Source organism: Carcharodon carcharias, chromosome 11 (genome assembly GCF_017639515.1).
Source record: "Carcharodon carcharias isolate sCarCar2 chromosome 11, sCarCar2.pri, whole genome shotgun sequence".
NCBI classification, from domain to species: domain Eukaryota; kingdom Metazoa; phylum Chordata; class Chondrichthyes; order Lamniformes; family Lamnidae; genus Carcharodon; species Carcharodon carcharias.
This window is the reverse complement of record NC_054477.1, coordinates 70,445,357-70,462,010: the sequence shown is the minus strand read 5'-3', so window position 1 is coordinate 70,462,010 and position 16,654 is coordinate 70,445,357. Positions and strand designations below refer to the sequence as shown.

At 36.8% G+C, this 16,654-nt stretch overlaps 1 protein-coding gene across 4 annotated transcripts in view; it reads left to right on the top strand.

Annotated features, from left to right (window-relative positions):
- LOC121284277 (cytoplasmic protein NCK2) overlaps positions 1 to 15,339 on the top strand; it is a 63,046-nt gene extending 47,707 nt beyond the window's left edge. For all 4 annotated transcript variants that reach the window (XM_041199627.1, XM_041199626.1, XM_041199629.1 and 1 more), the window contains 2 exons: positions 7,409 to 8,130; positions 14,242 to 15,339. In XM_041199627.1, the coding sequence (XP_041055561.1) occupies positions 7,409 to 8,130; positions 14,242 to 14,436 (917 nt within the window). In that variant the 3' untranslated portion in view covers positions 14,437 to 15,339. The remainder of the gene's footprint in view (positions 1 to 7,408; positions 8,131 to 14,241) is intronic.
- Positions 15,340 to 16,654: the final 1,315 nt, after the last annotated feature.

Here is a 16,654-nt window from a genome sequence, read left to right as displayed (position 1 = left end):
AAAAGACACTGATAGATTAAGTGGGCAAAGCTGGTTGATGGATTTCAACACAAGTAAATGTGAGGTTAGCCATTTTGGATCAGAAAAGGATGGATCCTAGTATTATTGAATTCATGAACACTGGAGCTATGAAGAGGTTTAGGGGGCTCATGTACACCATTTAAAATGTGGTAGGCAGGTACAAAAAGTAACCAAAAGAGCTAATGGAATGCTAACCTTTATACATGGAGGGCTAGAAAATTAATGGGAGGGTGTCTATTTACAGCTATAAAAACCCCGGGTTAGATCATAGCTAGAGTACTGTGTACAGTTTTGAGCGGTGTACTTTAGGATATATTGGCCTCAGAAGAAATGCAGTGCAGATTCACCAGAATGTTAGCAGAATTTCAGTGGTTAAATACATAAACTATGCTCGTGTTTCCTGCAAGGTAATGGAGTAATTTGATTGAGGTTTTTAGGATTTTGGGAAGAATAACCTTTAAATTAGTGTCAGGTTATTCAGGAGAGAAGTTAGAAAATGCTTCTCCACACAGTTCTGGAAATGTGGATGAAAGCAAAATATTGGGGATGTTGGAAATCTAAAAAACAAAAAAATGCTGGAAAAACTCAGGTCCAGCAGCATCTGTGGAGAGGAAGACAGCATTAACGATTCAAACCCATATGACTCTTCAGAGCTCTAAAGAAGAATCATACGGGCTCGAAATGTTAACTCTGTTAATGACAAACAGAATGTTTGCCCAGTTTAGTGTCAGACAATATTAGTAGCCAATGCTGTCTTTGGATCTGGTTTCCCAGATGGGTACAAGACTCGTAGAGTTAAGTCTGGGCCAATGCAAAAGATGGGGCATTTACGTGTTTATTTGGAGATTAAATTTCGGTAGGTTTCTGTTCGCCATACATCAATACAATTGACTACTAGTGAACTAGCCATCTTTGTAATAGAATATCTTACTAGTCATCCAATCAAATACAAGTTGCTGTACACATTTATTTCATTCCTTATTTTGCTGCTGAAACGGCAACTAGTAAGCAATCTTAAGGCTTCTCTATACTGTACTCAAACATCTGTTACATGTGTCATGTCCATAAGACATGAAAGAGATCATAAACTGTTCAAATCAAACCTTACTTTCTGCTTATTTAAAAAAAATAACTTTGCTGGACCAAAAACATGGCTGCTACAGATCACATGATTTGCAAGTTGGCTACAGTCCTGGAAACTTCCAGAAGTAATTACAGGACAAAGCTGAACCCTCATCCTTGTAGAGACTCACACCTATCATTGTGCAGACTCATTATGGTCAACAAAACAAGGCAGCAACTGACGGTCTTTCTCTCCTGGGCTAATAACAAAGGGGGAGCTGTCAAAACTGGTTGTACCTGCAGAGGTGCTAAGAGCCACCATCTATCTCCTAAGGAGAACAATGGATTTTGACCAGGGACATAGAATCTGATTGTTTACCTGAAACTGACTCATTTATAGGCAAAACCACATAGCCTAAGCTCCTTTGGAAAGTCTTAATGTTACATTCCTGAACTCCCAGGGCAGTCTGCTGTAAAATATTCAACCTGCCAACACTAAAGCTGGACTCCAGGCTGGCAACAAAGCCTGTCTCAAGTCTAAACCTCCTGGAAGCTTGGTTCTCTAGAAGATTCCTATCATAGTCTGTAGAGTGAACCAAATCTCTGAAGACCAAATAAAAACAAATAAACAAATAAAAACACAGTTCTGTTGAAGGGTCACGAGGACTCGAAACGTCAACTCTTTTCTTCTCCGCCGATGCTGCCAGACCTGCTGAGTTTTTCCAGGTAATTCTGTTTTTGTTCTCTGAAGACCAACCTCATCTTGCTGCGCTATCACCAATTTTGAAGGAATTCTGCAACTCCTGCTGAATCCGCCTGAACTTTAGCTCCTACATGAAGGAACCCTCATTGGATGCTGACGTTCTGGACTCTAACATTCACGTGAATTAATATCCATGTCTTTGTTTTTTTGTTATTTCTAGTTGTAAAGCGTTTCTTTCCTATCTCCTTTTTGTGTGCTTGTGTGTGTATACAGTTGCAGCGACCATCCCCTGGGTTTGAATGTTTGAATAAACTGTTGTGAAATAGAGATAGCTTAAGTAAGTTATATTGGTATTTGTAGGTTTTAAGAATGAGTTTTAGCTTTAATGTTTGTTTGATTTGTATTTCTGTATCTGTGTATTAAGAAAGGTTAAATTGAACTTTAGTTTCATTTTAAAAGGTGCTTACGTTTCCAGTGAGGTTTTTACAAATGTTAAAAACCTCATAAAAAATGCAAGCACCTTTTAAAGTGATGCTAAAACTCAATTTGAAACAAATAATAGAAAAATTGGGCTGTTGCCTAGCAACAGGTGTCCAGAGAGGCAGGTCCCTCCCACAGATACACAACACAAGAAGAAAAACAGCAGTTTGATTTTGGAAGCTGTTTAAATTCAGTTGGTTTTGAAAGTAGCTGCCAGGAGAGACTGGAGTAAAAGGGTACAGATAGCCAGTCCCAAGCTAGAGAAAAGATCCTAAAATTCAGAGGAATGGAACAGGAGGAAGTCCCAAGCAGACCTTCTAGTCAAAGGAAGGACAGGAACCTGGAAATGGCCCTGTTAAGTTAAGAGCAAGGGGCAGAGAGAAAGGCTCCAAGCTTCAGATTTAAAGAGACAAAAGCTGCAGAAAACCGATTTAAAACAAGAGCAGCTTGCAAGAGACAACTGAAGGTCTGCAACTCTTTGCTATGGACACACTGCTATGTGAAGCAGTGGTACTGTTGACGGCTGAGTCAGTGCAAGAGTCTGTATGGAAGACAGCTTGAATGCATGTGGTGACCCACAGAAGAGGAACATCAGACGGAGAGTTCAAAACCCTGGAGATGAACCCTTGCGGAAGGTGTCTAAGAGAAAGCGTCGGTTTGGGAGAAGACTTGACAGGGTTGATGCTGAAAGGATATTTTAACTTGTGGGAAAGACTAGAACTAGGGGACACAGTTTAAAAATAAGGGCCCTCCCATTTAAGGCAGAGATGAGGAAGAAATTTTTCTCTTGGGAGTCATGAGTTTGTGGAATTCTCTTCCCCAGAGAGCGGTGGAGGCAGTTTCATTGAATATTCTTAAGGCAGAGTTAGGTTCTTGACTGGAGACAGTCAAAGGATATAGGGGAATGGCCAGGAAAGTGGAGTCGAGGGCAAGTTTAGATCAGCCATGATGATATCAAATAGCAGAGCAGGTTCAAAGGAATGAATGGCCTACTCCTTTTAATTGGTATGTATGTAATGTAAGATATCACTACATTTCTGACGTTAGTTGTTAGTAACAACAAACTATACAGTTGAATCTGATGTTTGCTTGGGAGTGTAGAAATGTTAAGGACATTGGTTTTACTAAAATTGTTCCAGAGTTCCTCAAGTAATAAAATAAGGACAAGAATGTTGGAAAGGCGCATGGGTTGACCAACATTTGAAAGATAAAGGTCGCATTTTTGGGTGTGGTGCTTCATCACAACGGGTATCAGAGGCTAGTTAGCTCCATTGGAAGTACAGTATAATATGTGTAATAATTTCTGTTCATCCGCCCATGGTTGTTGCTGGTAGGTATGGGGCAGATAGGCTGGAATTGCTCACATTATTACTGTATTAAGATTTTTGCTCAAAAGCACATTTATATATTACTGGAGCTCACCAACTTTGTTAAATTATGGATGGAACAGAATCACTAATTACCCCACCAAAGGAACAAAGTCTTCCACTGATATTAAAGATGATGGATTTTGGAATTTCATACTTGACCTCCTTCAAAATAAGTTTATAATTATGTTGATTAATGTAACTGTTCAAAACCCTCACCCAGCATCTGGTGCTCTCTCTTTGGGTGGTGAGTAGGGTTGCCTCAGAGTTGAACTCTTCGATTGACCGTTTGGCTTTTGAAATAAATGTGTCCCTACAGGTTCATTGTACTAGTAGCACAGTGTGACTGCCAATAAAATGGGACACCAAAGATGTTCTATCCATGCCCATTAATGGACTGTTGGAGTATGACATGAAATGCATTTGAGCAGACAAAGAAATGGGGCACCCTGACCTTCTCTGTTTAGAGGTCAAGTGTTTATCTGTCATTCCTCAAAAAAGGCCATCGTTAAATCAAGGCTTGTAAAAGGTACTATGAACAGGAAACTTTTAAAATGGATGTAGAAGTCCCAGGAGTGAATTCTTAGAGTGCTGAGTCTACACAATGGCAGTATATTGCATCCAGCCAAATCAACTCTCTGATGCAAGATAGTTATTCCATGTAGAAATGGCAGATTACTTGTAATCTATGCAACTAGATGTTAACCAAAATTGTCCCTCCTGTCAGGAAATCAATCTTTAATTTCATAAAGCTCTGAGCCTACTGCCATAATCTCTCTTTATAGTGTGCTGCTTTTTGTACTCTAGTCTTTGTTGTTCGGCTCACTCATAATGAAATATGCACTATCTGTTTTCTTAGATGTGGACTTATCCACATGGGATGTAGGCATTGTGAAGATTATTACTAACACCTGTGAACATAAGTACAAAAAAATAGTATAGATTCTATATAGCAGAAAAATAACTGGAAAAATTCAAGGGACCATATTAAAATTCAGGGTCAGCAATTAAAAATGTCAGAGGTGGCATCATGCATTAGAATGCTGCCCACTCACCTTTTAGGATCTGAGTTTGAATCCTAGACCAGATTGATGAACTGAAGATGCCTCTGCACGGTGTAAGGGTTCTTTATGAAATGTAGTTGGGCAGACTCAATTTAATTTTCAGTGGGTTCAAGTGTTAGTTATCTATACCGGAACAGTTTAGTGCCAGGTGATGCCATTTTTGCAAAAAGAGTGGTTGGTGCGAGATTTAAGAAGGCCAACTATGTGGTAGATGTTTAGCCTGTCATTGGGATTAAGCAGGTTGTAGAGCCTTAAACATGTGCTGTACCTGCCCTAAGAGTCTAGGAGATAAGAACTGAAAACATTTCCTTCGCTAATGCTTGGAGCACAAAATGCAGACCTTCTGCATAAACATCATTCTAAAGTAATTCGCACCAACATAGGTTATATCACTTTTAATTAGCATTACTTTTCCTGTTATATGTTTTGGACTCTGCATTGATATGGATTAACATATTTGTATTTAAAGTACATTGAAAATACAAAGAAATGTAACTTGATTATTCATGAGAAATATATAATTAGATCAGATAGTAAAATGGTGTGAAAAAGCAGAAAGACAACATTGAGGCTGAGAGATATGTTCAAAGCTTGAACATCTTCACAACTCTTTTTGAAATTACCAGACAGTGGCTAATATTTTAACTTAATGTTTTTGGTGGTAATTTTCATAAATTCCATAGGTATGAATGACTGAAACTAATGTCATTTACTTAAGCAGAATGCTACAACTATGTTTGTTATCATATGAAAGATAAGACACAAACATAGTTGTAGCATTCTGTGTAAATTTAAAAAAAATAACTATTTTACTTTTTGATTTTCGACCTTTCTCTCCACCGTCAAATAATTGAATTTCTGCTGGTTTCCTTTGAGAATGTATTCAGAGATATTTATAGCTATTTCCGACGATTGTAGCAGAAGCAACAATAGCAGTGTTTTTATGCTAACCAGCAGTCAGTCACGCTCACAAAAACATTCGCTTTCAAGGATTAGAATGCAGAAACAGCAGAATGCTAACTGAGGCAATTAACTGCACTGCTTTGCGAAAGCTTGGATATCAAGTTGGATTTCTGTGAAGTTCTTAACATTCACAATTAACTCCAGGATTATAATAAATCTGTTTGTACTTTAACATTGTGAGCCCTTTCACTGATGTTTGTAGGTTGTTTAGAAATTCTTCCTGTTTCTGTCTTTGCAGGATTTTATTGCAGGGATTGTTACCAGAATATTTTCATATAGTATTCTAAAATATTGAATGTGTTTGAGGCTGGTAACTAACAACTTGGAATATGGTGCACTGTGCATTGAACAAAGTTAGCAAAATCTCTTTCCTATTAAGTTTAAGCCAGGTGTCTGGGAGATGGGTAGGGGTGCTGCCATTCAGAGCAAAGTAGTAGAGGAAACTTGAGAAATTTTTACTGGTTGGGAAAAAGGAGGAAAGGCTGCTGAACAGATTGTTTCTCTGTTCCGGAGGCTGAAGATTCTATGAGCACATCACATTGAGATAAGGGGATGGAGAGGGAGAGATGGAGGGAGTCCGGAGGCTGAAGATTCTATGAGCACATCACATTGAGATAAGGGGATGGAGAGGGAGAGATGGAGGGAGCCGGTCAATAATAGAGAAAAGGAACCTGAGAGATCCTAGGGCAGTGGTTGGGTTTGGCTGTACCACAAAGAATAACAGGGATGAGAGGTGGTGATGACTTTTCTGGGGATTAGGGAGTCAAAGTTATTGCTTAATCTATAGGATATTTAAGCAGCAAACTTATGTTGCTGAAGTACCAAACTTCAGCATTGCCTTTTCCCTGGGAAAGATTTGTTGTTTGCAAAATATTGTATTTTAAATTCAACCACTGCCCTCTCCCACTTAAGCACAACATTTTACAGAATAACTACAAGAAAATGTGCGATGCTTGTTTGGTTAGAGAGAGGAATCTACATCTCACATTTAACATTTGAATTTAGAGGTCTGGAGCCCTCTAGTATTGTTCTGTATTTTATGTACATTGTTGTACTGTTAAAAGTAAATTGGCAGGCTGCTGGAACTAATCCACAAACATTATAAATTAACCACGTCGATACAGAGTATATTTTGACTAATTTTTCAATGACCTTGCAAAAATAGTTAGAGATGCAAATATACAGTATGTAGGATATTTCATTTAACAAAGGGATATGGAAGGAAAGTCAGTTTTGTTACTGGGGCTGGAAGAAACTAAGTTTGCCAAATGCTTTGGAGGAAGGCAATGGCCTTTTAAGGAATGCCTGAAAAATGACACTTTAAAATGATTACCATTTCAATGAGTCAATTTTTAATATTCAGATCCTGACATTAAATGGATTCCTAAGTATTTGTTGAATTGCTACTTGCTAATGAAGAACTATAATTCTATTCTGATTAAACATCTGAAAACCAAAAATTATTTCTGAAGTCTATGGAAGCAATGTGAGCAGCACATCACATTCTGCATTGACCTTTTTCAAAATATAGTCCTCAGTGAGCAGTAACATTAATTTTGAGTGCTTCTATATTTGAGAAGCCTCTGAGAATTCAGTGGTTGCCAATCAAATGTTCAAATGCTTTCTGTTAAATGTAAACTTTGACTTTTTTTAAACCCTGGTGTTGCATTGCTCTTTTAATAGAATATCGTTTATCACATTGTTACATGTTGCAGTTTATCTTTTTTATTCCTTCTATTTTTACATAGGTTTGGGTAAAACGAAAAGGAAAACCTGTGCAAGAGATGCTTCCCCTACACCAAGCACAGATGCAGAATTCTCATCAAATGGTGGAAGCTCTGACCGTATATATGATTTAAATATTCCAGCATATGTTAAATTTGCATACGTAGCAGAGAGAGATGATGAACTGTCTCTAGTGAAGGGGTCACGTGTTACTGTTATGGAAAAATGTAGTGATGGTTGGTGGAGAGGTGGCTACAATGGACAAGTTGGTTGGTTTCCATCTAATTATGTGGTGGAGGAAGTTGACGAGGCAACCGCAGATTCACCTGGCTTCTTCACTTCCAGACTTGGAGCAGCAGTGAGTAATGGGCAAACCACAAAAGTCCTACATATGGTGCAAACTCTTTACCCATTCAGCTCTGTCACAGAGGAAGAACTAAATTTTGAAAAAGGGGAAATTATGGATGTCATTGAGAAACCGGAGAATGACCCAGAATGGTGGAAGTGTCAAAATTCTAAAGGGCAAATTGGCCTTGTTCCCAAAAACTATGTAGTAATCTTAAATGATGCACATGCTATGAACAGTTCACATGCTCCTCAAATAAGCTATACTGGCCCATCATCTACAGGAAAGTTTGCTGGAAAAGAATGGTATTATGGTAGTGTCACCCGACATCAGGCTGAAATGGTTCTAAACGAGAGAGGAATTGACGGTGACTTTCTTGTCAGAGATAGTGAATCATCGGTAAGTATCAGGTTGCACTACTAGTCAACAATGTAACTTTTTTGGTGTCGCTTTTGCCATTGCTAAGGAGCAAATTCATATATTGCAACTATGGTGATTGGTGTAGATACATAGAGCTGAAGGAGTTTATAAGTAAGAAATGGGCACTAATACTACGGTTAATTGCTATTGTGAAAAACAAAAAAAATCCCATTTTACCAAACATTTCTCTCTATTTTATTAAGTGATTGTCAGCTTGGCAAACAATTCCACTTTCTGATTTGCTTTACCATAACAATTCTGTTGTCTAGTGTTTAATAGATCATGCATTTGAAAATGTTTTTAATATTTGATGTTGATTGGTAGTGATGCTTCAGCCATCATAATAAGCATATATAATGTAATGTTTGCCTTTGACAATTTTTAATTTGAAATTTACTTGCCATAATTTACTACTGATGATTAATAACTATTATAAATTCTCAAACAATGAAAGCTATGTAAAAGAAATTTGTGGATTTTATATATGTATGTTAAAGTCACTAGCTCAGCTTTGTGCAATGACCAAGCATGAATTACAAACACAGAGATGTCGTTAGTAAGTGACCTGTAAATATATTGGCATAAAAAGGCATGAGGTATTCATTTCCAACTTAAAATGCATTCATGCTTTGTTGTACAACTGCATGACAAACTTGGATTTCTCCTTACAGTACCATCAGACTTACACTATTGCATTCACATGGCATTTTCATGATATGGGTATTTGGACTGCACACAAATGTACTATATGTCAAAGCTGTGCCTCCCATGTGAATGTGGCTCCCGGTTTCCCCTCCCAATAAAATTCCTTTATTTTGACATCAAAACTTTGTATGTTTTTTTAAAAGGTGAATGAAGATTGCAGATCTGAAATGCTAACTCTGTTTCCCTCCACAGATGCTGCCATAACCTGCTGAGTATTTCCAGCATTTTTTGTTTTTATTTCAGATTTCCAGCATCTGCAGTATTCTATTTTTTGAATATTCAGCCAGTATCTGCCAACAGATGGCATTGTTGCATTGTGTATCTCTTGTGTGTGTACACAAAAGTCCATTACTATTTCCCTACACTGAAATGTTTGCATGATTTTTTTAACATGCATTTTTACTATTGCTTGCTTAAATGAAATGTTTTCCTCTTAGTCTCCATCCACTAAAAGAGGTAGGAACTTGTGCTTCACCTTAAAGAATGTATTCCAGGGAGTAAAATGTCCTAGCTTAAAGAAAAATCTCATTGGTTTGCTTTTGTCAGCAACTTTCTTTCTTCGTTCCACTTACAAAGTAAATATTGGCATCTGCTTCTCTTTTGTTTTCAAACATCATCTTTCACCCGGTCACAGGAAGACATCACTTTTAAGACTTTCCCTAGTCTCTTGATATAAAATTAAATAGCACAGAAGGAGACTATTCAGTCCATCATCCCTTTTACCAGCTATTTGAAATTTAATTTGTACCATATCCTTGCTCTTTTCCCATAACCACTGCAAATATTCCCCTTTAAGAATTTTACAGTTTTTGCAAAAGCTACGGAAGTAGATTAGAACTTTGCCATTCTAAATTAACGAAGAATTTGAATCCATGAGTTACAACCAGTTACCCCCCTCCTCTCTATATTCACTGTAGAAAAGTTGAGGTCTAATATTGCTGTTGCTTCTTAGCCTTGCTTTTCATTGTACTGAGGCTTTTCAGGCCACATCAGTTATTTTTTGTTTACATGGGTACCACAGTCAGCAACGCACATTTACATGTGCCTAAACTTCTGAGATTACATTGGTTATTTGTACCTATAGATCTAATTCATTCTGACTTGAAGACAGCTGCTTTAAAATTCATAGCTTGCCATTACAAAACCTAAATTTAAGCCCATCAGAAGCTGATACCTGAATCTAGTTGTTTAGCCAATACTGCTTTGCTTTGGTTCTTTGCTTCCTTTTTTCCTTTTTCAAATTGTTAGCAAGTTTCATTGTCAAATTCCACATCTCCTTTCATCAGTGGTTATAGTAAGCCTTTACTCTATATTAGTACGGGGTATATCATTTACCAATCTATTTTACTGTTTAATTTCTTGGTGATTTAAAGAGAATTAATCAAGATAATTCTGTCTCTCTTCCTTAAGTGAATTTTGTATTTGTTGCCAAAGATTTCCATAGACCATAAGAAATAAGAGCAAGAGCACGCCTACCTGATCTTCAACTCAACATACCCACACTATCCCATCTTCCTTGATTCCCTAAACTGATAAAATTTCCTAATATAAATGATATAGGATGAAGCCTTACTCCTACCATTAATGAATTGAAGCTTGGATGTGAACAAATAATTTCCCTAACACTTTGAAAAAGGAAGCATTTGATTTTTGGGAAGGATTAGTACAGAACACGGGAGGTATTAGTAGGATCACTAGCAACTGGAAGTCCCCTCCAAGCAGCTCACCAACCTGACTTGGAAATATATCGCCATTCCTTCACTGTTGCTGGGTCAGGGAAACCCTGGAATTTCCTCCCTAACGGCACTGTGGATATACCTAAATCACATGGACTGCAGCGGTTCAAGAAGGCAGCACACCACCACCTTCTCAAGGGCAATTGTTTAGCTCTCATTCTTCTAAACCCTAGGAAATATAGTCCTAGTCTACTCAATCCTTCCTCTTAGGAAAATTCCCTCATCCCAGGAATCACTCTAGTGAAACTTCATGGTACTCCCTCGAAAATGACTACATTTTTCCTTGGATAAGGAGAACAAAATTGTACACAGTTCTCCCAAGTTTTATCTCACCAAGGCCCTGTTTTAATTGTAATAAGACTTCTTTATTCTTAGGCAAAAACAGAAAATGCTGGAGAAACTCAGCAGGTCTAGCAGCATCTGTGGAGAGAGAAACAGAGTTAATATTTTGAATCTATATCACATGGACTTGAAACATTAACTGTTTCTCTCTCCACAGATGCCGCTAGACCTGCTGAGTTTCTCCAGCATTTTCTGTTTTTGTTTCAGAATTCCAGCATCCGCAGTATTTTGCTTTTATTTTTCTTCATTCTTAACCTTTATTCAAAGGGATTGGAGCATAGCATACATTTAGTTTCATAATTCCTTGTTGTACCTACGTGTTAACTTTCTGTAATTTGTGTACAAGGCCACCTAAGTCCCCTTGAATGCCAGCATTTCCCAATTTCTCTCTACTAAAAAAATCTGCTTTTCTTTTTTGCTACCAAAGTAGATAACTTCACAATTTTCTGCACTATATTCTTTGTGCCATGTTCTTGCCCACTCACTTTATCTGATAATATTCCTTTAAAGCCTCCTGGGATCCTACTCAAGAGCTTACTTTCCCACATAACTTTGTATTGTCAGTTAACTTGGATATGTTACCTTCGGTTCTGCATCTAAGTCATTTATATAGATTGTAAATAGCTGAGGCCCAAATACTGATCTTTGCAGTAACCCACTAGCAGTGGCCTGCCAACCAAAAAATGACCCGTTTACTCCCACTCTATTTTTGTCTGCTAACCTACTCTCAATTCATGCTAATATTTTACCCAAGTTGCATGAACCCTAGTTTGTGCAATAAGGACATGCATGGCACCTTATTGAATGCTTTTTCGAAAATCCAATTACACTATACAGCCACTGACTCCCCATTATCTACCCTGCTGATTGCAACCTCAAAAAATGCTTAATAGTTTGTCAATCATGATTTTCCTTTTCATAAATCCATCTGGACTCTGCTTAATCAGATGATTATTTTCTAAGTGCCTGTAATAATAGATGATAGCATTTTCACTACTACTACTGACAGGCTAACTGGCCAATAGGTCCCTGTTTTGCTCTCTCCCTTCTCTTTTGAATAGCGGTGTTGTTTGCTACCCTGGAATCCACCATGACTGTTTGAGAATCTCGGGAATTCTGAAAGATCAAAACCAGTGTATCAAATATCTCTGTTGTTACTACTTGTAAAATCCTAAAAAGTAGACCATCAGGTCCTGAAAATTTGTCAACTTCTAGTTCTATTAATTTCTCTAGTATTATCTTTTTACTTATAATTTCTTTTAAGTTCTCATTCTTGCTATATCCACTATTTTGAAAATGTTTGTTGTGTCTTCTGTCTGTCTCTGCCAGGAAGCCATGTTTATTTTTGCTAATCTCTTCCTTTTTACATCTTTGTAGAAGCTTTGACAATCCGTTTTTATATCTCTTGCTGGTTTACTCTCATATTCTCTTTTATCAATTTTTTGGTTATCCCTTGCTGAATTCTAAAATCCTCCCAATCATTAGGTTTACTACTCTTTTGGCAACATTATAAGCCTATTTCATTTAACTCCTCTTGTTGACCTCGACTGGACCACGTTTCCTGTTGAGTTTTTACTCCTTAAGCGAATGTATCTTTGTTGCAAACTTTGTTTATCTAAAGAAGTAATTCAATGGCAAACATTTAATTTTCATGTACAAATATTACCTGCAGCTTTTAACTTTGGTTTACTTAAGTGTGGTACGTTGTTTGAATGCTTATGCCAGAATCTGTACATTCCACCATTATTCTGTAGTACCTTTGTGATTTTTTTAAATTCACTTATGGGATGTGGGCATTGCCAACTAGGCCAGCATTTATTGTCTATCCCCAATTGCTCTTGATGAGGTGGTGAGCTACCTTCTTGAACCACTGCAGTCCATGTGGTGTAGGTATACCCACAGTGCTGTTAAGGAGGGAGTTCTAGGATTTTGACCCAGTGACAGTGAAGGAACAGTGATATATTTCCAAGTCGGGGTGGTGAGTGTCTTGGAAACACCATTGCCTGGAAATTCCCCTCCATGTGTCTGCTGCCCTTGTCCTTCTAGGTGGTAGCAGTCATGGGTTTGGAAGGTGCAGTCTAAGGATCCTTGGTGAGTTCCTACAGTGCATCTTGTTACTTTTTATATATCAGTAAAGCTATATGGATTGTGTTATTAGAATTAAATTCAAACACTTGTCACCAGAATTAAGGCTTTAATGAATAACTTGTTCAACTAAAATCAGGCACTGTGATTTAAAATGGTGCTCACTATCGGCAGAGCTGATCTTTGAGCTTATGGAAGAGGTCACATAGTTTTGATAGAACCATATCACTTTCTTCATTAGAGGTTAGAATAATTCACTTCTCACTGCACTCCCTTATTTTATCTTACTGAGGATTGCGAAGGAGCAAAATTAGAATGAGTAGCAGGAATTGTATGATCCAACAAAGGCTCAGGCACACATGAAGCAGCAGGCTTTGTGAGGGGAAAGTTTTCCTTTGGGCTGGATTATAAAATATCAGTGATTTTATATGCTGAATTTCTGTTCAAATATTTTTGTTTTGAAGTAGACTCTTCCCTAAATTTCATTTTTTTTCCAATCCTTCACATGTTTATTTTATGACTATTCAATATTTCAATTAGTGTTTCTTGGTATTTAACTTTTAAGGTACAACGTGCCCATTATATTTGCTTAACTTTATCTAAATATATGTAAAATTCAGAGCCATTTCCCAGAATTTTGACTGTCTACCCACATCTGCCACAGTTACAAGCTACCTTTGAATATCCAAAGGCTTGATCAGCTTCCCAAATATACATGTTGCTTCTTTAAATACACATGCAAAAATGATTTCTGTAAGATTCTGATCTCTAGAATTAATGATATGCAGAACCAAATAAAGCATTCATAGCATTCTTTAATATGAAAGTGTAATTGTGCTTCTCAAAAGATTAAGATCAGTGCTATGCCAACAGAGGCCAAGGCTTAAAAAGGGTTTATTGGTTTGTCATTTTTATAAAATATAACCATCAATCCTACTTGGGTTGGAGGGGAAATCAAGATTATTTATTGAGTAAAAAGCTGCAATGGAACTGAATCTCAGGTGCTGCATATAACGGGTGGCCAATCCAATACTACCTGTTATAGAAACAGAAACATATGCCACTACCTGAGATGAATTTCTACCCCCTAGATTGTACATAAATTTATCCTGATTAAATAGTGTAATTGTGAAAGTATGGGTGGATATTTTTACTGGAGTAAATATTTTAAGATTGATATTCCTGTTAACAATATGATCATAGCCAATTATTTTTCTTTCAGCCAAGTGACCTCTCAATATCACTAAAAGCATCAGGGAAGAACAAACATTTCAAGGTCCAGCTAATAGATGGAGTGTACTGTATTGGGCAACGCCGATTTAACACCATGGATGAATTGGTAGAACACTACAAAAAGGCACCTATCTTCACAAGTGAACATGGAGAGAAGTTGTATCTAATCAAACCCTTGCAGTGATGCAGGCTACATACCTGGAAATGACCAGGTTTGACAAGGAGAAAAGCCTTAGATCTGAACAATTATGCAGAGCAGAAATAAGATCCTGATAATTTCTTAGTTCTCTTTATGGATTTGTTGCTCCGTTATGTCTTTAATTATTTTTTCTTTATATTTTGTCTGTTTTTTCTGTTAATTTGCCTGTATGTCTTTACTTTCATTAAATTTGCGTTGCCTTCCAAAGGTTAGGTTGAACCTCTTTCTCAGTGATCACTTTAGCATTCGCTTGGGCTAGAATTTCCCCAATGTACATTTAATTAGCTAGAAAATATGGATCATTGGGGGATATTGTCCATGAAAATGCAGTGTTAATTAATCCAGTTAAAATGCTCACTAATTATTTTCCTTTTGACAAAGACATTGGGCACAGTTTAAATGCACTGAAGCTACAGCTAATTAAGAGAAAAGTAGATATAACAAATGTGGCAGTAAAACTTTTTTGCTTACCAAGTAGTTAATGAGATTTCCTAGAATCTAGAAGTAATCTATACTGTATTCTGATATAAACTTTTTTAATTTTATGTAAAGAGTACACTAATGGAACTGCTAACACTTAACTTACTAGACTACAATGGTAAGATTGTAGAAATAACAGTATAGCAAATTTTGATCTGTAATTTACAGCTAATGGAGAGTACACTTTTTTTGAATCGATGGAAATCAGGTGTCCGTAATGTATGAGGTTGAATGTTTGGCAATGTTACCTGTGCACCCAGCTGTGCCATTCACATTATGCTTGTTTCTTGCACCCTTATGCTTGTTTCAAGTAAACAATAAATATTTAATTCTCACCATAATATGTAGCAGGTTGTTGACACTAATAAGTGAGATTAATAAAACTGATCAATTTTGGGGTTACTGGCATTAGATGTGTAATTTGTGAATTTTTCTACACTATATTTACACTACATAAACCTGTGTGTTCTTTTATGTAAAATGCTGTTTTAGCTATATAAACTCCACTTGTTATCGTGAAATGGGATAATGTCAATTTTTTAAGATGACAAAACTTGTTTTACTACTGCAGTTGTATAGTTGCACACACATTACGCATCTTTGGATTAATTGACTTGATACCTTATGTCAAAGTGCTCACTTTCTTTGTCTAATGCATAATATTGTGAAGTATGTCAAACAAGCAACAATTCATTGTTTCCACATAGTTGTGTGTTTTTTATGTTCCTTGTTTCTTTTAAAATTTATAATAAGGGCACAATCCATGGTTTCAAGTCTTCATAACAAAAAACCAATTGTAGAAACATTGGACCAGTTTGGCTGGAGGCACGAGGAAGCAGCTTGTTTTTTTAAAATATATTTATTCCATTTTGTTTCGCCAAAATCTGTTGATTTATGTCATCTTATGCAGTTGTTGATTTATTATCTAAAAGAGTTCTACCGACAAGTTTCAATGTGTATCTTAGCAGTTTAATACCCCTCCTGATTTTCAACTGTTATGTCTGTATTCTCCCAGAGTTTATTTTTTTTGCAGGGAAGAATATGCTGCATATTCCCAAGATTCATGTGTACATCTTTTTTGTGTGTATATATATATATATATATATATATATATATATTTGCAGAATTGTCTGGGCTGTCCCATTAAGTTAATTTAATAAATGATCTAACAAAAATATGATATACTGTAAACACATGGAAATGTTAGTTAAACAGATTAAATTCAAATGAAGTGATGGCCGTATTCAAGTAGTTATGAATGTGATATCTTGTGTTCAGCACAGGATAGGGGTACAACATTTATTGCAGTTCTACAACATTATGAAATAATTTTCTTACCCTATAATTTTTTTGAAAGGACTGACTCAATTGTTCACACTCAATCCAGAAAGTAGCTGAGCTGTGTTACCAGGTCTGACAGCTACTTTATTTGAATTACCATCTCAACTAAGGTGGCAGCTGCAAACACTATTACCATTGATGTAGTGTTCCTCAGGAAGACGTAATGAGTCAGGATTCCTGCTCCAGATTACTATCCATTTGTTTGTGGATATTAGGTGAGGGTAAAATTTAGCCCAGTTGTGATTTCTCTTCCCCAGTTCAAAAGTGAATGATGGCTTGGGCTTGATGTTGAAGAGTATTTCAGGAAGAAGTCAACATTTTCATGGGTGCATGAAAAGGAATATCATCAATAGAAGAATAGAATGATTCTACCTCCAGAAAA